Source organism: Paroedura picta, chromosome 12 (genome assembly GCF_049243985.1).
Source record: "Paroedura picta isolate Pp20150507F chromosome 12, Ppicta_v3.0, whole genome shotgun sequence".
NCBI lineage: Eukaryota > Metazoa > Chordata > Lepidosauria > Squamata > Gekkonidae > Paroedura > Paroedura picta.
In genome coordinates this window covers 30533567-30553430 of record NC_135380.1, presented here as the reverse complement: position 1 = coordinate 30553430, position 19864 = coordinate 30533567, and the positions used below count along the sequence as shown (strand labels likewise).

The 19864-nt window shown below is 44.5% G+C and overlaps 1 protein-coding gene across 23 annotated transcripts in view; it reads left to right on the top strand.

Annotated features, from left to right (window-relative positions):
* EXD3 (exonuclease 3'-5' domain containing 3) overlaps positions 1-19864 on the top strand; it is a 179421-nt gene that overhangs the window by 71139 nt on the left and 88418 nt on the right. For 22 of the 23 annotated variants that reach the window (XR_013225940.1, XR_013225939.1, XR_013225942.1 and 19 more), the window contains 2 exons: positions 21-74; positions 1024-1155. Coding sequence is in view for 20 of the 23 variants with exons in the window: in XM_077306278.1 (XP_077162393.1) it covers positions 21-74; positions 1024-1155 (186 nt within the window). In the remaining 3 variants the exon portion in view is untranslated. Of the gene's footprint in view, positions 1-20; positions 75-1023; positions 1156-4889; positions 5145-19864 lie in introns of those variants that run through there. The other variant, XM_077306297.1, reaches the window with a different exon arrangement.

Here is a 19864-nt window from a genome sequence, read left to right as displayed (position 1 = left end):
GTGATGCTGTTTCTTTCCAGCTTGCCTTACAAGAAGACCGGGTAATTCTAACCTCTGGACTTCCATATCAGACAGTAAGTGTATGCTAAATTCTTCAGTGACAGTGCTGAAGCTCCAGGCTTGATCTACCCATGCAGCAAAAAGAGGTGGTAACATCCTGAGATGGCAGAATGGTACATATACCACTTGAGGTGGGAGTGAAAGAATCTTATTAAAAGGTGTCATTTTGGAACCCCCACAAAAATTATAGCTTACTCTCTTCTGTGCTAGATTTCTACTTGCAAAGAGTACAAAATATAAAGTAGCATTGCAAATATGATTTCCCTCACATTCTGCGAAGTAGAACATTCTACCATCTTAGGATTTTATCACTCTTTCTGATGCAGATCTTAGATCCAGCTAAAGTTTTGTTTCTTGGCCCCAAGGGTTTTTGGGCGGACAGCAGTACAGCTCTTCTCCCTTGACATTTCCACTTCAGTGAAAGGAAATATCACCTGTGAGTAGCTGCTGTCTGCACATATTGGTAGCACTTGATGGTAGAAAGAAAATCTGTTTTTTCTCTCTACTCTTCTGACAGTACAGGAGAAACTATAAGTGCCTTTGAGGATATGGAGAAACTCTATGGGTGGGAGTGGGCTTAATCATTTGTGGGGGCAAGCCAGCTACTACTACTAAATGGGGGGAATCACCTGGTTGCTCCATAGATCAGTGGTCCTTCTGAGGCCTCAGCAGCTGCCCAGTGAAGCTGATTCCTGATGCAAATCTTATATTCTCTATTTCTCTCTGTCTGTGTCGGTCTCTTTCCAGTCCTTCAAGAGAGTCAGGATTGCATGCCTGGTTCTTCTCTCCTCCATTTTAACCATGAACTCTCAGGAATAGCTTACAATAAGAAAGATGACTGGCCCAAGGTCCTCCATGGGAAGTGAGTGGGGATTTGAACCCAAGTCTCCTCAGTCCTTGTTCTGCTCTTGTGCCATTGCACTACACGAGTTCTCTAGCATCCATCTTTGTGCCTTTCCACAGCTGCGTTCCCAGGTGGGAGAAGGGAGGTGTTTCTCGGTGGACTGTTCAGAGAAGGCCAAGGAACAAGCTCTCCGGGTCCTGAAACACTTCAATATCCAGGTGACTTTGGCTGACGTCTTCAGTCGATGCCAGGTAGGACTCCTTGTGACTTTCATTTTTCCTCAGAGGATGTTTTAGTCTTTTTGTGTACTTGATATCATTCTTCCACTTCTTTGAGGAATGGTTTTAAGAGAGGTTCATGGTTTTTCCTCTTTTTCTTCATTGTCAGCTAAAAGCAAATGACATGATTGAGTGTGTTGGGGTGGCGAAGGTTTGGGGAGTGTGAAATGTAATGCCGTGGGGCTTTGTGAGCTTAATGTATATGAGACAATTTAGTTAAGGCAAATGATGACGATAGATAAGGCGACAGATATTTACGTATAAAATTAGGGATGTATTTGAGAAAGTGGATAGAGGTAACTTTATCCTACAATACTAGAATGGGAGGGTGGAATAAAATTGATCAGGAGATGAAAGTTCGGGACAGACAAAATGAAACATACCTTTATGCAGGGCCAATGAATGGTAGGCAACTAACTGCTACAAAATATAGCAGAAGGCACTAGCTTAGATGGCTCAAAAAAGGTATTGGTTAAACTCATAAAGGAGAGGTCCTTCATAGGCAGTGTATCCCTGAATGGCATTTGCTGTGCAGCAACAGTAAGAGAGGTTTTGGCCTGAGTGCCCTGCTTGTAGTAATTCTTGAGGCATCTTGCTGGCAACTATGGGAAGTAGGATTCTGTATCTTTAGTCTGATGCAATAGGATTGTTGGTTCATTTTCCGTTCTGTGATGTAGCCCTACTTGGGAACTGTGCAGGCCACAGACTGGCTGCGGAAGACCTTTGAAAGCTAAACTCCAACAGGGGGCGATCCAGCTCCTACAAGGCACGCATGCGTGCAATTTCCTGCTGAATGCACACATGACTAGGGGTGAAGCGCCCCCACTTCCCTCAGTTCCTTTTTTGCCACCTCGAGAGGAAGATGTATTCTGTGAGAGCTTCTACCTAGCAATCATGGCTTCAAAAGTGATCTTTAAGAAATTCTCCCACTGTGGGGTTAAAGTGCCACATGCAGACAAGCATGACAGATGCCTATTATGTCTAGGCGAGGCTCACAATGTTGGCACATTTGCCAGAAATTTACACTTAAAGCCCGGTCAGATAGATCAGGTGTCCCCAACCCGCAGTCCGGTGACCAGTACTGGTCCGTGGATTAGTCGGTATTGGGCCGCGGCTCCTCCACATCCTCCTCCCCGGCTGCTGCCTTGGGGGCTGCCCTGCCACTCTGCCGCTGGCTCACCTTTGGTGCTCTCCAGTGGCCGCCATGGCTGGGGCTCCCCCTCGGCGTGGCACTGCGCAGCTGCTGCTGGGCGGCGGGAAGTCTGGGGTATTGGTGGGAAAGCAAGCGGAGCAGGGGCTCAGGCAGGGGCAATGTCCCTTGGCAAAAGACTATCCTCCCCCCCCAGGCCTCAGTAAAATTGTCAAGCGTTGACTGGTCCCCAGTGATAAAAAGGTTGGGGACCATTGAGATAGATCTTCCCGCCTCAAGGCAGCTTTGTGGGAAAAGGCCTTCTCAGCCAGTCCCCGCAAACCTGCTTCTGAGCCTTCTCCTACAATCTCAGCAGCGAACTGAGGGGAGTGGGGGTGCTCTACCCCTAGTCACATGTGTGTTCAGCAGGAAACCACGTGCATGCGTGCCTCAAAGGGGTTGGAGCACCCCGTATAGGAACAACTTTAAAAGGTCTTCCAGGGCCAGCCTGCACAGTCCCAAGGTGTGCCTGCAACCAAGATGTCAATGAACACCGCTTACAGGTAAGTGCAGCCCAGTTTACTCTGGCAACGGAGGGATAAGAATGACTTTTCAATAGAATTGGATATCAGCTTGGTCTTTGCTGCTTTGAGACAGAGGTGTAGTAGTTACAAGTATAAAGTGTCTTTCTGTCCTCAAAAAACTTACTTTGTTGCCTTATTGGAATCCTTGCAAGAGACTTACTAAGTTGGCTTGCTTACAACCACCTGATGAATTTAAGGAGGATTCAAACTGGGGAGTTCATGATTCATAGCTTGGTATCTAAGGCCCTACTCTACAAAGACTTTGTGGCTGTGAATCTCTGTCATGTGCATACTTTTGACAGTTACAGAGGGAGAGAGATGTTTTGACAAGATGAAGGGCCCTTGTTTGCCTGGAGCAATTTGTGAGCAGCTTTGAAGAAAGCCTGGGAAACTCCCTCAATATCAGTCAATAATTACTAATATAGATCCCACAAGCTGTCATTTGGGTTACCAAGGGTGCCTGAGTTGCAGAGATATGGTCAGACGGGAGGAAGGGGGTGTGATTTAGTTCCTTTTATGTGGGTTGGGCTGATGGGTCCAGAGGGTGATGGGAACAACCAACCATCTTAGTTCTCACTGATGTGAGAGATGAGTAGCTATATCTCACCATGTCATCCTGGCTAGGGATATAGGGACTAGCTCATTTTGTCAACATAGTCACCCTATCTGAGCCTGTGAAATTCTGACGGGCATGAAGCATACCCTTTCAGGGCAACAGCTTTGCTTTCTCCAGCAACTGCAAAGGGAGGAGGTGAAAATGAAGATGGTTTTCTCCAGTTTTGGGACTCCTCTCCGTATCTTCATCACTGTATTCTGATCAATTCCACCTTAGTTGAATTCTCATAATTCATGGCAACTCGGGTGTGCCAAAAATTCCTAAACTGAGTGCCAGGGGAGGAAGAAACTAAAGTATCTTTTGAGTCTAAAGTACCTACTCTCACAACCAAAGATGCCTTCTGAGCGTCTGAATGAGTCATTATGGTGGGCTGCACTTCCTTCCAGTTGTCTTCTACTAGAAAAGGTTGGGTTTTTTTGTTTGTTTGTTTTGCTACAACTGTGCTTCAGGTGTGAATGGATCATTTGACCATTTCTGATGCAGAGACATAGCAGAATTATCTACCATCTTCAGTGGTTGCATCTGCATAAGTCATTGCTCTAGGCTTACCTACTTCCCCTCAGGAGATACAGAATGATGAAGAAGAAGAGGAAGAAGAGTTGGTTCTTATATGCCGCTTTTCCCTACCCGAAGGAGGCTCAAAGCGGCTTACAGTCGCCTTCACATTCCTCTCCCCACAACAGACACCCTGTGGGGTGGGTGAGGCTGAGAGAGCCCTGATATCACTGCTCGGTCAGAACAATTTTATCAGTGCCGTGGCGAGCCCAAGGTCACCCAGCTGGCTGCATGTGGGGGAGCGCAGAATCGAACCCGGCTCGCCAGATTAGAAGTCCGCACTCCTAACCACTACACCAAACTGGCTGATGTGCTGAGGATGGAATTGGCAAGATGTGGCAGAATGTCCATAAACATTCCATAATTGCTCAATCAGGAGTGGAAACCTGTTGCGATCCTTGCAGCTCTACTTCTGTGAGGGAAGGGGAAATTATCAGTTTGGCTGGGATTAGAACTGTGGATAAAGTTGCTTTGTGGGGCATTCTAAAGACTGGAATGCTGACTAGGATGTCACTCAAGGGCAGTGAGCCAAGAAGCAAAATAGCAAACAGAAGGTAGCTAGTTGAATTCAGAAATCTGAGAGAGGGCAGATGGAAGAGGGGGGGTACAGGGTGGAGGCTTGTATTCTGGGCAGGGAGGTGAGATGCTGTTCCTTAAAGAATCACATGGTTAGCTAGCCATCTTTCTAACATTGTTACCTGGATTTCACATATGTATGTGAACTGACTAGCTAGTTCTTTGGCTGTGGACTTCTAAACTCATTTTACTTCTTTGACTTCGTTCAAGATATGTAGTTTAAAAATATAAATTTGTATAATTACAGACCATATAAATCAGAACAAACTGAGGAAGAGAAAAGAACAGACAACACAAGACAGCAGCAAGTTTGCATGTGTGTATATGTATGCTGCGGGACATACACAACATGGAATTAAAAATTATGGAGAATCAGTTTGGCTTTTGGTCATACTGGCTAAATAGTGTTCCAGAACTCCCTTCCGAGAGCCACTTGGGATCCAGCAGCGGGACTTGGGAATGTACTTCCCACCATGCTGCAGGGGAGCCAATCAAGAACAAGAAGCATCTCCTTAGCCCTGAGGGCCAGTCTGGGATCACTGGGTACCCTCTGGACTGCACTGTGTTTTTGCCTCTGCCACTCCCTTTGGGGAATACCACCCTTCTTTCCACATAAGAGTATACCTTCCTGGATCTGACTGAAATTCTATCTGATCCAGCATGCTACTTGCAAAGATGAGGAGCTAGATACCCCCTGGGAATCTCCTGATGAGGCTATGAAGATAGCCACTCTTCCTTCTTTTTTCCCCCAACATCTGGTTTTCTATCACTGAATTTAGAGGTTCCATTTAGTTATTATGATTAATAACCAATAATTGGAGCATCATTTTTCATTAATCTGTGTATTCTTTGAAATAAAAACAAAGCAGCAGAGTTGGTGAGTTTGGGGTTATCAGAGGATGGGAGTCAGAATGGTACAGCACCTGTAAGCACGACTCAGGAATGCATTGCTGACCAGTTCAAAACCATTGTCCCACTACGTATTTATTCAGTTAATACACTTTAATCCTCCCTTTCCTGTAACGAGCTCAGGGCAGTATGCATCATTCTTCCCTCCTCTATTTTATCCTCACAACAACTCTATGAGGTCGGTTGGGCCAAAAGAGTGACTAGTCCAAGGACACCCAGAAAATTTCATGGCAGAGTAGGGGATTTGAACCAGGATATTCAAGACCCTACTCTGACTCACTAAACCATTGCACCATGGGAGTGTGTGGATTGTAGTAGCATGCTACAAGAGAGGGTCTTCTGGACCTCTCCTTCTCTGCTGTTTGTTATTTCAAAGCCTCTAGAATTCCCAGCATTTCCACAGTGTTTTCCTCTGGGTTATAAGCCAAGAACCCCCTGAAGGAAAGGGGGGAAAAAAGCAAAAGACTGGCCCTTGGCCGGATTCTCGCCAGCAACAGCCTCGCACGGTGTTGCCTGGTTCCCACAGACATCGTATTTTCCTGCCAAGATCTCAGTATCTTCAGAAATCCAACAGAGCATGAAGGTCATGACAAGGAAAGAATGACAGGCTGGAACTCTTTCCCCTTTCCCCTACCACCCCCCCCTTCTGCCAACAAGCTGTAGACCGTCGTCTCTCTGAGCCTGTTGACTGTTTTTCTCAGGGTTGGCACAAAGCTTAGATTTTACAGAGCACAGTGGAGCAGAGCAGCCCAGCAGCTCTGGTTTCTTAAAGGAAGAAGCCATCTCATATTGCTGACTTTCTTCTTTCTTGATGCAAATTGGTCAGTAGTTTAACGTTTGTGTAAAAGTGTGTCTCAGATATGTTGGTAGTTTAATATTTGTGCGAATGTGTATCCTGGGCTGTTTTCTGCCTAGTTTACTGTTACATATATGACACACACAACATTGCCTTTCACCACCTCAGATGGACCTTTTATCTATCTGCCTTCATATTGTCTCCTTTGATTGCCTGTCCAGGATTTCAGGCAGCACATGTAACTTTCCAACATCTGTTAGATGAGCTCCTTTAACTGGAGACGCCTGAGATTTAAACAGGGACGTTGTGCACACATAGCAGGTCTTTGGCCAGCTCCTCCCTGTTTTGTATATAATTAAAACTCACGTTCCGCAAGTTACTCTTGGCAAAGATGACATGCATGGGGCCATCATAACCCAAATTCTTCATGCATTGTGCAAAACCAAGCACACCTGCAGGATTTATTTGAATTTTTAAAACCCATTTTCACTGTTTTTGCTTAGGCATATGGAGAGACATGGAACTACAGAAAGTATTCTCTGGGTTCTTCCTGTATTCTGAGCCCTCCTCCTCCATCATTTCCCATGTAACGTTGCAATTATATGGGCTAGAAACTTAGAGTTAAAAAGAATTAAAGTTTCTCTGAGAGCTCAATGCCATCTTCCACCCACTAGCAAACTTTCTCAGCTGGCCACCGAAGTCCCATTTTGAGATTTAAACACATTTTCAAGCTGCCTTTAACATCATAGCATAGCATGAGAACAGCTCTGTTGGATTAGACCAGTGATCCATCTAGTCCAGCATATTGGTTTAAAGAGTGTTCAATCAGTGCCTTGGAGGTCTGACAAACAAGACATGGAGTATTTATTTATAACATTTTTTTGCTGCGTGTCCACCTGAAAAGGGTCCCCAAGGTTGCATACATAAAACATTTGAACAATTCAAACCAACAATCTAAAATTATAAAATAATTCAATAAGAACACGAAAACGCAACGAAGGAGTGCCAAAACTGTTACTAGGGTATGCCAATAAAGGAAAAAAGTCTTTACCAGTTACCAGAAGGCACTGATAGAGGGAGGCAGACTGTCTTCAAGGGCAGCCCCATGCAAAACATGTTGCAAAATTTACTCGTTACCAAGGCATGCATCATTGTAGCAAGAACTTTTCTGCCCAGCAAGAGCTGCAGCTGGCTCACCAATCAAAGGTGGTGAAATACATCCCCGGCCACTTCTGCCACCCATTTATCCATCAGGAGGTCTCAGTCCAGGAGCATCCTCAAGCTGTTAACCTGCTCCTTGAAGGGGATTGCAACCCCATCCAGAACAACAGGTAGCCCATTTCCTGGATCAGACCTTCCCCCCACCAGTAGCACTTGCATTTTGTCAGGATTACATTTCAACTTGTTAGCCCTCATCCATGACTTTTATGATACTCAGATATTGTATAGTTTAATCTTTGCTCTCTTTTGCTAAAAAAGTCAAATCACTTCTTCTTTTCTGAAAATATGGCTTAGTGTGATGTGACTAAAACTCTCCGGGGCAGCTGATTGGCTGCAGTGTGAAACAGGATGCTGAGCTAAACAGACCAGTAGCCTAAACCAGAACGTGTTTTTTACTCAGAACCATTTGGTCCTGAAAAATGGAGCTGAAACAGGTCAGGTCAATTTGTAACTTTCCCACTTTGGAAAAAAATTTGGATGGACATGGAAGCAAAGGGCTTCAAAGGTCATAAAGGTCATAAAGGACTTTGCTGTCGTGATAGCATGGAATGTTCATAAGCATTCTAACTGCTCAGAGAAAAATACTGTTATTAAAATGCTGACAATTCAGCTTCTGTGAAAGAAGTGAAAGGTCACTTCAACTGTTGATCATGATATCTAAAAAAACAATCATCTTGTTGGATCAGATCAGTGATTCCTCTAGTTCAGAATCCTGTTTCCCCACAGAGGCTAACCAGATTCACTCGTCCTTCTGGAACTGTTATTTAGCTAACACTGCCTCTAAACATGGAGGCTCTTTATAAGCTAAGAACAATTAGACTTCTCCAGGGACCTGTGTAGCCCTGTTTTAAAGTTGCCTATGCTAGTGGCCATCACTATATTTTCTGGAATTATTAAATTCCATAAATTGTACACAGAAGTGCTTCCTTTTGAATTAAAACTCCATACTTGGTGTTCCACGGAGCCCTAGTTGCTGGGGTGAGTACTAGGAGTACTAGGAGAAGGCACTTGCACTCCCTGATTCTGGGTATCTTGGAAACATCCAGCTGGCCACTGTGGGAAACAGGATGCTAGGCTAAAAAAACCCTTAGTGTGATCTAGTGGGGTTCTCTTTATAGCTGGAGGAAACACCAAATATGGGGCCAGTAGATTATTGGGAGGTACAGAGGCAGGAATGCTAGGAAAATAGGGTCATTGGGGCTGAACAGCTAACTGGAAGAGAACCCAAGGGAGCATGAAGAATGGATGGTGGCTGAGAAGTGGGGACCTGAGAGAAGGAGGAAAGGTCTAGAAATAAACATGGGGGAGGGGCACTTATGCAAGACATAGGGGTCTTTGTGGGGCAGGGGGGGAGCATGCTGAATCTCAAACAAAAGCCAGATTTTGTTTTCAGCACTTCAGTGGTTCTGGGATTTAGACTGTCCAGGAAAAATCAGCTTCCTAGTCTAGAGTTTGACTGCAGAAGGAGGGAAATGGGGGAGGGGTCAATTGATTGACTGCAATCCTTGATGCACCAAGCGAAAGCACAGCAAGGTCACTGGGAGACCATGACAGAATGATTGTATGGAGAAATGTTGAGCTGGCCATAGAAGGCCAATGACACGACTCTCTCCCTCCCAGGCGCCTGGAGGACCCTTCCCCCCCCTCCAGTGTCGTGAGAAAGCCAGCGATTGGTGGCCACTTTTTAACCCAGTTGGTTCCCAGTCCCTTGTGTCTCTCTGGTGTCAGAGTTCAGCGTTTCAGATATTACAATTCCCATGCCTTCTCTTTCTTCTGGAAGCTCTGAATGACTGTCTTTGGGCACTGAGGCCGTAATGCTGGCTGCTGTTCCCAAGTTCATCTGTTCCCCTTCAGTTTGATTTGCTTACCTTCTAGTTCCCAGGGGCTGTCTGAGTCACTTAAAGAGAGTGTGGTGTGTGTAGAAACTTGGGAAAGGCACAGCTATCTGGATTTAATAGATGTCACACTGCCAGTCAGGCTGTTGGTATCTCTGGATGACTGCTGTTTACTCTGAATGGCCAGGGCTCTCCAGAGTCTGAAACAGGAAAAAGTATTTCCGAACACCTGGAATTCTTTAAACTGGACTTGGGGACTATTTACATGTAAACCATGATGTTCTGCCACTGAGTGTGACTCTGGTCTGGGGTTTCCTGGAGAAAAATGGGTCTCGGGTTGTTTCTCCCCTTCTATTCCCTTGGAGGAAAAACCTGGAATTTTTTGGAAAATGTTAAATAAATAAATGCAGCTCTTGCGTTCTGATCAAGCCTGAACTTGTTTTAATGATTTCACAACATAAAGTGCTGGATGATCCTGCTCTTTCAGAACTACGGTTGGAAGAGACCTGTTCAAAGGCCTTTTTTTGGGCTGTGCCCACTACAATGTCATGGAGATGCAATTAACTTTATAGGTCTTGCAAGATTCTTTGAAAACCCAGTAGTTTCAGAAAGCCTTAGAAAGAATGGGAATATTTTTCCTGGTGTTGCTTTACATTATTCTGTTTTTATAAATTGTTTCTGACTTTTATGTATTGCTGTATTTATTGAGAAGCCACTTTAAGCATCTTAAGAATGGAAAGGTATCTTAGAAATTTTCAAAGCAAATATGTGAGCTCCGGACAGTTCACAAAAATCATAGGGGTCTACCTTCCAGGAATGTTGCAAGGATTCTTGTTTTAGAACTGAATGCACTGTAATCATGACAAACGTTAATTAGCATTAGGAGTGACAGCAAATCCAGGTGTGTTGAAAGAGACATCTCATGTGAGTCACCTTGGAGTTATTTGTTCTGTGGGTTTGGAGCTGCTGCAGGGCACCTGCATTTTGCTTTCAGCCAGCAGCTGTCTGGATTGCTTAGGTAGAGTGGAGGGCAGGCAATCTAGCCGGCTCAGAGTGGGATTGGGCTGGCTCTTCAGATACACTGTTCTCTTTGACTATTTCCACACAGGTGTTTCTGAATCTTGGTTTCCAACAGACCTGGAAAAAATGTCCCGTCTCTTTATCAAGGCCTTGTATGGAAATGGGCAGCTGACGCTTTTTTTATGACATGGAAGTAAATATCCCATTAAGAAGAAGAGCTGTTGTTTTTTTGTACATCTCTTTTTACTACCTGGAGTAGTCTCAGTTGCTCATCTACCCTTCCTCTCCCTACAACAGACACTCTGTGAGGTAGATGAGGCTGAGAGAGCTCTGAGAGAACTGTAACTGGCCCAAGGTCACCCAGCCAGCTGCATGTGGAGGAGTGGGGAATCAAACCTGGCTCTCCAGATGAGAGGCTGGCACTCTTAAACAGCATACCAAGTTAGCTGTAGCATTTTTCTCCAGGCAGATCGCAACAAAACTAGAATGCTTTTTTGTTGTTGTTTCGAAGCATCCACAAGACATTGTGCTCTAATCACACTCTCATTGTCTTTTCCCCATCTTCAGTATGTGCTTTCCCAAGCCCATTATGTTTCAGTCTTTTCGGGTAAATCATGCTTGAAGAATGTTATGACATCTGTGCAAGATGATGTTCATTTTCAAAGGTCCTGCACATATTGGTCACAGCCACCATTTTACCTGTTAGGGTACCAGAGAGCTTTTAATAAAATTGACAATTGCTTGAGTACTATTATAGTTGTCAATTTAAAAATCCCTCTCAAATGTCCAGTACAACAGTGGAAAATGCAAGGAAAATAGCAGAAACCACAAAGAAAATTCCCATATGGAATCACCATTGCCAGTGTGCATGCCTCTGCATTTGGCACATTGATGAGTATGGAATGGAGAATCCTTACTGCAGGGGTAGTCAAACTGCGGCCCTCCAGATGTCCATGGACTACAATTCCCATGAGCCCCTGCCAACGAACGCTGTCATGGGCTCATGGGAATTGTAGTCCATGGACATCTGGAGGGCCGCAGTTTGACTACCCCTGCCGTATTGTGTGGATGCACAATAAGGATGCACAAATTGTACAAATTATTTGGGGTTTGTGCACAAATATGGGGGTCTCTTTTTCACATTTCTCTTCTTGCAAAAGATGCCCGTTCTGCCTAACCCAAATAAATGTTCCTGCTTAACCTCTTTCAAAAGCCAAGGAGCTTGGGAGACTTGAAGCTGTGTAGTTCTCAGACCACTGAGACTGCGCCAGCCCTTCCCTGCTCTAGGCAGACTTGGTTTGAGTTAAGGGGAATTCCCCCTTCCTCCACAGCAAAGCCCTGGGAAGGCTTGGGTTACAACGGTGAAAATAATCAGCTATGCAGAATTTATGGCATGTTGGGTAGGATTGCACCGCATGGTGAGTGAGGTGTGAAAGCAAAAACCTGTTATCTGTGGAAGCCAACTCACGGTGGAGCTCAGTGGGATGCCAAGCACAGGCTTGGTGTTAAAACAGTTTCCCATCTTTTCACGTCCTATTTCATTCCTGCAATGTGTCATATTGATTGTAATAAGAGTTTATTTCTCTCCATTCAACATGATTGACTGTTCCAGAGGGTGAGGGAAATACATACTTCAGCCAGGGTTTTGTGAAACTCTGGGGTTTCTTGATGGCCTCGGAAGGGTTTCCTGAAGGAGTGGGAGTTAATTAATTTTTAATATGTTTTTTTTTAATTTGTTAAATTTTATCAAGAGATGTGATCATATACGGTCATGTCAAACCCCTCCCCCTTCCCAAATGGCCAGTGATGGGCCTGGAGGGGGGAGAGGGAGAGGAGCCCTGGGTGGACATGGACACAGCTACACTTCCCAACCATATTTTGCATGATTGTGCCACTTCTGGGGTTTCTCGAAGCCTGGAGAATGTTTCAGGGGTTTCTCAGTGGTAAAAAAGTGGAGAAAGACTGACATAGTGTGATAAGCAGTACTGCCTTCTAGATAGGCTTCCTGATGTGTGTGTGTGTGTGTGTGTGTAATCTCCATCAGTTGTAATTGAACCATTCAGCTACTCCTGATACAGAGACTTGGTTTTTATTGATGTCTTTATTATGAAGCAGAGCAAAAAGAAATAAAATACACTTATTGTATATTTCTATTAAGGCCTAGGAGGAGGAGCTGGTCTCATGTTTTAAGTGCTCAGCACTTAACACCCACTCAGCGCAGCTGTCCTACCCCTGAGTGCCTCCAACCGGCTTGCCAGCCAATCACCTTCCATCTCCCACCCCTGACCACCCCTTCCTCCTTCCACTTCCCTCTGAGGTTCAGAGGCTGCAGATCCCTGCCATGTGAGAGCTGCCCCTTCCCAGAGACCTCCAACCTGCAGCCTTTCCAGGTCCTGGGGGGGGAGAGAGAGGCCATTTGCAGAGTTCTTCCACACACACACACACCAATCTAGCGCCCATTGTATTCCTGAATGCAATAGGCTTTGTCCCTAGCAATATTTATAAGAGGGTTGGAGTGACCATGTTGTTAACAATTAGCCTATCAATTTCTTTCCCAATCCCTTCTCCCTCTACAGGATTTGGATGACACTGATGAAACTTTGATTTGATTTTAGAAAGGGGCTTTCAAGGGAACTTAAAGTTTTAGATGGATTTGCAGAGAATTTCTCCATGGTAGCTAAATGGAACCTCCGTGTCCAGAAGCAGGATACCTTTGAAAACCAGTTTTCAGCGAAAATTTACTCCAGCTATAGGTCATAGGGATAAAAACACCAATGCAAGTAACATTTAAATTTGATACAATTATATTGTACAGAAAGAATTTGCTGTCACAGTAGTATCTAGGCACTATGGAAGGCGGCTTCCTGCTCTCTGTTTAATGGCTCATGGAAGGTACTTGGAGAGTCCGTACTTTTCGATTTAGAAGAAGAGTTGGTTTTTACATTCTGCTTTTCACTACCCGAAGAAATCTCAAAGCAGCTTACAATAGCCTTCCCTTCTCCCCACAACAGACACCCTGTGAGGTAGGTGGGGCTGAGAGAGCTCTGACAGAACTGCTGTATGAAAACAGCTCTAATAGTACTGTTATTAGCCCAAGGTCACCCAGCTGGCTGCATATAGAGGAGTGGGGAATCAAACCTGGCTCCTCCAGCTTAGAGGCTGCCGTTCTTAATCACTACGCCAGGCTGGCAGGAAGCAATCTTGAATGTTTTTAGCTTCAGGCTATTAGGAACATAAGTACCTGTTTCAGATGACACCCTGTTTCTTTAACAAATTGACAAGGCAATAAGAAATGGGTCCAGGTGGGAGAGTCTGTACCCTTTGGGACTTCCATAGCAAACCCTTTCCATCTCCCAGGAGAACAGAGAACATCTCTCAAGAGCACAGAGAACATCTCTGTTCATTCCTAAAGGGACAAAATAGCATTGCAAGTTCCCAGGGCTGCTGCTTGGCATTGGCAGGTCTTTAGCTGCTGTGGTTATCTAAGGTTGTGTACTCAAATAGTTTCAGATAGAAGCAAGGGCTTGTTTGGATTGGAACTCCAGAGGGGCCTTTTGTCCTTAGGGACAGGATTACGATATTCTCAAGAAGAGAAGCCAAGAAGCCAAAATAACGATGCAGTTTCCCCGTGTAGTAGCTGGGCAGAATGAAATTGAGTGTGGGGGAGAGATAAAGGAAACCTGCCAGTTTTTATAATCAATTAGTGGGAAAACAGATTTGTGTGTCTCTTTTTGAAGATATTCTGACCTTTGGGAGGCTAGGGTATTCTCTAAACCACGCAAACAGAATTCACCATCCAGAAAATAAAGGCTTACTTTTTTAAGATGTCATTTTTCTAGCCCTCGTGGCCTTGCAAATCGGTCCAAAAGTGCATTACTGAATTGCAGAGCCAGAATTAAAGCTTTTCAGTAATTGGACAATGAGGGAGGCTTCAGGTCCTGCACTACTCCGTGTTTATCTCCCCCCAATTAGCAAATCCAGAATAATAAATTATGCAAAATAACCCAGTATATACAAATGGTGTCAAATATTGTGTTGTGCTTAGAGCATCAGACATAAAGATTCAAATCCTTCCATATTCAGCAAACTTACTGGGTGGTCTTGAGCTCAGAGGGCTGTTATGAGGGTAAAAAGGATTCTTTCCCCTTTATACTGTTTTCAGTTCCCTCCCTTCCTTTGATGCCTTGACCCTGGTAACAAAATGGAACTTCCACATGCATATGCAGTTTATCTGTAAGAATAATTTGGCGAGAGCAACTAATAGGGAGAAACCATTGCAGCTTCCTAAAAACCATTGCAGCTTTCTGTGAAGGACCAATTAGCCTTGGTCTGATTAATCAAGCCAAGATTGAACAAAATCTTATCTTGAATAGTCATGACTGATCTTCATTTGTGAAGTCATAAAAATATTTTCCCCCAGATTTGCTTTCCCTTTGGCCTTCCGCTTTGTGTATTGTGTATCTTGGCTCACTTCCTTAAGTCACCTGGTAAAAGTTGCTGTGTCTATTCCATGGCAATTTGCTCTCTTGCTTATTGTCCCCATGATCTGAATGCCATTGCTTGATCTGAAGGCACCTGTTGTGGGACATGAGGAACAGCAATTTTAACTGGATGGCCCATGTGTGTTTTTATGAGTTGCAGTGAGAAGTGAGAAGATTATGCCTTTTGGCAAGTTTCATAGTGAAGAGGAGAGCTACATCCCTCCTGTTTTGGCAGTCCTTTTCCATGGCAAAGAACAGGATTTGGTTCAGAAAGCCCTTTGATCTTCCTTTCCCAAGAGAAAAAGAGAGGAGAAAATTTGAAGATTTGCAAAGGGAAAGGGGCACTAAGATATGAATAGCTAATACTGCCAGGGAGGTCATCTCCTATCCCCTCTTTCTCCCAAGCATTATTTCTGTGTGATCATAAGGTACAGTGGGGTGTCGGGAAGTGAGGTCTATTGGTATGGTGCATGATTGGAGGGGAGGGCAATTGAAGGCCACTTGTAATGCAGGTCCTTCTAAAGAAACAATGGTCACAAGTGACTCTATTGTCCAATGACTCTTTTACAGAGCCAGTCCATGAATGCAGGTCATAAATTCCCTGGCCATTGAAAGTGCTGTCCAAATCTCACACTGTCTCCTATCCTTCTTTGGACCCAGCCCTGTGGTGCACTTTGGCCACACCCTACTGTGTAACCATGCCTTTGATTCCCTCTGGAGGCTTTATTGCCAATTCATTTAATACTCTCAGTTGGAAAACACAAGGGAAAAGGGGTCTGTATGCATGGAGCTCTTCTTTGGATACAGAGACTTCCACTTTTGGCTACAGAGATGGGGAAATACAGAGTTTTGCAACTTGTCGACCTTTGCCAACATAGTATCTATCCATGTTCTGGTTCACAGAAAATTAATATAGGTATATGCAAATACAAATATACATTAATCAGCCACTCCCAAGCATGCTGTTGATTTGTTTATATTGCATCATCTGTTTGTGTCGCAGTTTACAGAGTTTACAATCTAATTGTTTACATCTTTATGTATCAGTAGTAAATACTAGCCTGGAATTTCTTGAATGGGACATGCATCTCCCAGGTATCAGCATAACAAAATGGATATATGATGTTGTGGTTAGAATGTCAGACTGCAGTCAGGCTCAGATACCTCTTCTACCATGGGATTTACTAAGGAACCTTGATTCAGTCACATAGTCTCAGCCTAACTTACCTTACAGGGTGGTTGTGAGGATAAAAGAGGAGAGAAGAATGATATAAACTGCTTTGGGTCCCTATTGGGGAGAAAGGCAGGGTGTAAATTTCGCAATGTTCAAAGTTAAAATTAAAATGAAAGGAGAAAAGTGGAATGAACAAAGGGAAAATTAGCTATCTGGCCCAGATATATTAAACAAAATGAACTGTTCTTGAGAAGATGGAAGAAGGCACACTGTGGTCCATTGGTAGACCATGGTTAGGTTCTGGCGAACTACTTTGCAACTGCAATTTGCTGGGATTCTTATGAAGGATGCTGGACTGGATGGATCTTCGTCTGTTTCAGCAATCTGTTTATTCTGTTGTTGAGAAAGAATGGGAAAGGCCTGTAGTTCAATGGTGAGGCATCTGCTTTGCATCCAGAAGGCCCCAGGTTCAATCCCCAGCATCTCTATTTAAAAGGATCAGGTAACAGGAAATGTGAACTGCCTATATCTGAGACTCAGGAGAGCTGTTGCCAGTCAGAGTGCACCATAGTGACCTTAATTCTGCTTATTTAACAGTCTAATTCAGTGTAAGGGAGTTTCACGTGTGCAACAGACTCAGGATTATTTGGCAAAGGGATTCCAATTGCATGGGCTTGCTCTGTAAACTCAAATTCCTTGGACTACAGGAAGATCATACCAGGCTAAGAGTCTGCCCACTTTTGGTGCCAAAAAGTTTAACCAACATTTGGCTACCAACTCTTTCTGCTCTGTAGCAAAGATCAGCTTATGCCACTCCCATGAGACAAGGTAGTGCAAGTTTTACAACCACCAAAAAGGAGGAAAAACCACCCTCAAGAATAATTTTAAGCATTGTAAGACATCTTGTCTCTGTTCCAGTCAGGCCTATAAACTTTTATTGCAGAATCTGAAACTGCTAAAACAGTCTTGCTCACAAAGCATAGCCAGGAGAAATGTCTACATTGTCTTATATCAGTGGCAACCTTTTGTGTGCCACCTTCTTGAACTGGAGTATCCCAACAGGCAATCATAAGAAAAGGTCCCTTTCATTGGATGCATAAGCAGGTTCTATTCAGAGGCAACTCAGGCTCACAAACCGAAGATTCCGTCTGGGCCCTGCCTCACATGACCCACACCCGTTCCTAATATCATAGGAAACTGACATGGCTGGCCTGGGTCTGTGAGTCCCCAGAGCAGGGGTAGTCAAACTGAGCCATTCCAGATGTCCATGGACTACAATTCCCATGAGCCCCTCCAGATGTCCATGGACTACAATTCCCATGAGTGCCTGCCAGCATTCGCTGGCGGGGGCTCATGGGAATTGTAGTCCATGGGCATCCGGAGGGCTGCATTTTGACTATCCCTGCCCCGGAATGTTGTCCCTCTTGGTGGTTCAATGCACAAGGGTGAGAGGCAGTAAGCAGCGTTTTTTTTTTTTTTTTTAATTGCCAACCCGAGAATAGGGAGCAAGGCTAGAAACAAACAGATCTCTATCCCAGCTCCTGCACAGCTGGGGGGGAGGGGAAGGGGGTCTTGGGGAGAGTAAAGAATTATCACATCGCACAGAGCAGTCAGCAAACTTGTGGGAACAATGGGGAAGTCTATATGGGGTAAAAATATGGTACCTCACTTTCTCTTGCTGATTGGCATTAGTAGACTTCCATGGCTGATCCTCCTGTGTTTAGGATAGAGCTAAGAAAGAGGTTCACAGGGGGAATCCACCTCCATAGCATCTTTTGTATCATCTTTTCTGGATATGCGTGTTGTCTCTAGAAGCTTTCCTTTTGAGGACTATTTGTTTATTATATCATATGGCATATATAATATAGCCAGGAGATCCAAGGATTGTCTGTCAGCTAGGCAAGAGATGGTCAGAGGTGATTTGCCATTTCCTGGCTCTGCATCATGACCCTAGTGTTCCTTGAGTGACCTTGAGCTATTCACAGTCCTGATAGGGCTATTCTCAAATAGCAGTCCTGTCAGAGCTCTCTAAGCCTTACCTACCTCACAGAGTGCCTGTTCTGAGGAGAGGAAGGCAAGGCAATTATAAGGTGGTTGAGACTCCTTTGGGTAGTGAAAAGTGGGGTATAAAAACCAACTCATCTTCCTCATCCCTCCCCCCTCCCAGGTTTTAAAATCCGAGAAAAGAAAAGCCCCTGGTGAGCTGCCTTGACAAAGTCAGCCTGGTGACTCAGACATGGTGCAGCCTTGAGCTGTGTTTTCCACATGTTCTCAAACTTATTGGTATACCCTTGAGGACTAGTAAATTGGGCCTTTTTTAAAAAAAGGGAAAGCTGGTACCAGTTTTATATGTTGTGATTACTGTATTTGGATTTCTTTCCTTTTTAATTTTAGCAGTTTAACTTTTAAAGGTTAAAGGTGATGTTTTACATGCGATGTGGGTCATCTTCAGAATCCTTATTGTCACCTTTGCCTTTAGAGGATGAGCCCAGCTCTCCAAGATGGTTTTGAACTGGGTCTTTCCCCTCTCAAATAAGATTTCCAAGGGAATCTGAAACCCTTGTCATATTTCTCCCAAATTCTTTGCAATCCTTATTTTTCACAGTCTGGGCTTTCTTTCCAGCCAATTTCCCATGAGGGTTGTTGGAGGGCAAAGATTTCTCACGATAACAACACAACCAGAGCCTTCATCATGACTGGAGAAAGAAAGTGCTAACATGACCTCACAATGCCCCCCTTTGTTGAAACACATCTGCTTAGATCCCCCCCAAAGATAAGCCCCCCTTTCCCAAATAGCCTTAGGTTGCAGGATTTTTAGAAAACCCAATTCTAAAAACCAAAGGTGTCCCCCCCCCACACACACACACAAGTAACCTGGTGCTTTAGGAAAACCAGAGTCATAGATCGAAATTCTTGACAATGCCTGTTTAGCTGCAATTAGCACAAGTGTCAGACAGGGACATGGTGTCAGCCATGGGCAGCCACACATGCTGTTGTTGTTGTTGTTGTTAGGTGCGAAGTCATGTCCCACCCATCGCAACCCCATGGACAATGATCCTCCAGGCCTTCCTGTCCTCTATCATTCCCCGGAGTCCATTTAAGTTTGCACCTACTGCTTCAGGGACTCCATCCAGCCACCTCATTCTCTGTCGTCCCCTTCTTCTTTTGCCCTCGATCGCTCCCAGCATTAGGCTCTTCTCCAGCGAGTCATTCCTTCTCATGAGGTAGTCAAAGTATTTGTTTCTTCAGGATCTGGCCTTCTAAGGAGCAGTCAGGGCTGATCTCCTCTAGGACTGACCGGTTTGTTCACCTTGCAGTCCAAGGGACTCGCAAGAGTCTTCTCCAGCACCAGAGTTCAAAAGCCTCAATTCTTTGACGCTCGGCCTTCCTTATGGTCCAACTTTCGCAGCCATACATTGCAACTGGGAATACCATAGCCTTGACTAAACACACTTTTGTTGGCAGGGTGATGCCTCTGCTTTTTAGGATGCTGTCTAGATTTCCCATAGCTTTCCTCCCCAGGAGCAACTGTCTTTTAATTTTTTTGCTGCAGTCCCCATCTGCAGTGATCTTGGAGCCCAGGAAAATGAAATCTGTCACTATCTCCATTTCTTCCCCATCTATTTGCCAGGAATTGAGAGGGCCGGATGCCATGATCTTTGTTTTCTTGATGTTGAGTTTCAAGCCTACATGCTGTAGATTGAGAATAAAGCTGATACAGGTCTAAGTGAACAATTCTGTCAAGACTTCTCCCTTTTACAGGATGTTCCTAGACTCCTCACCATT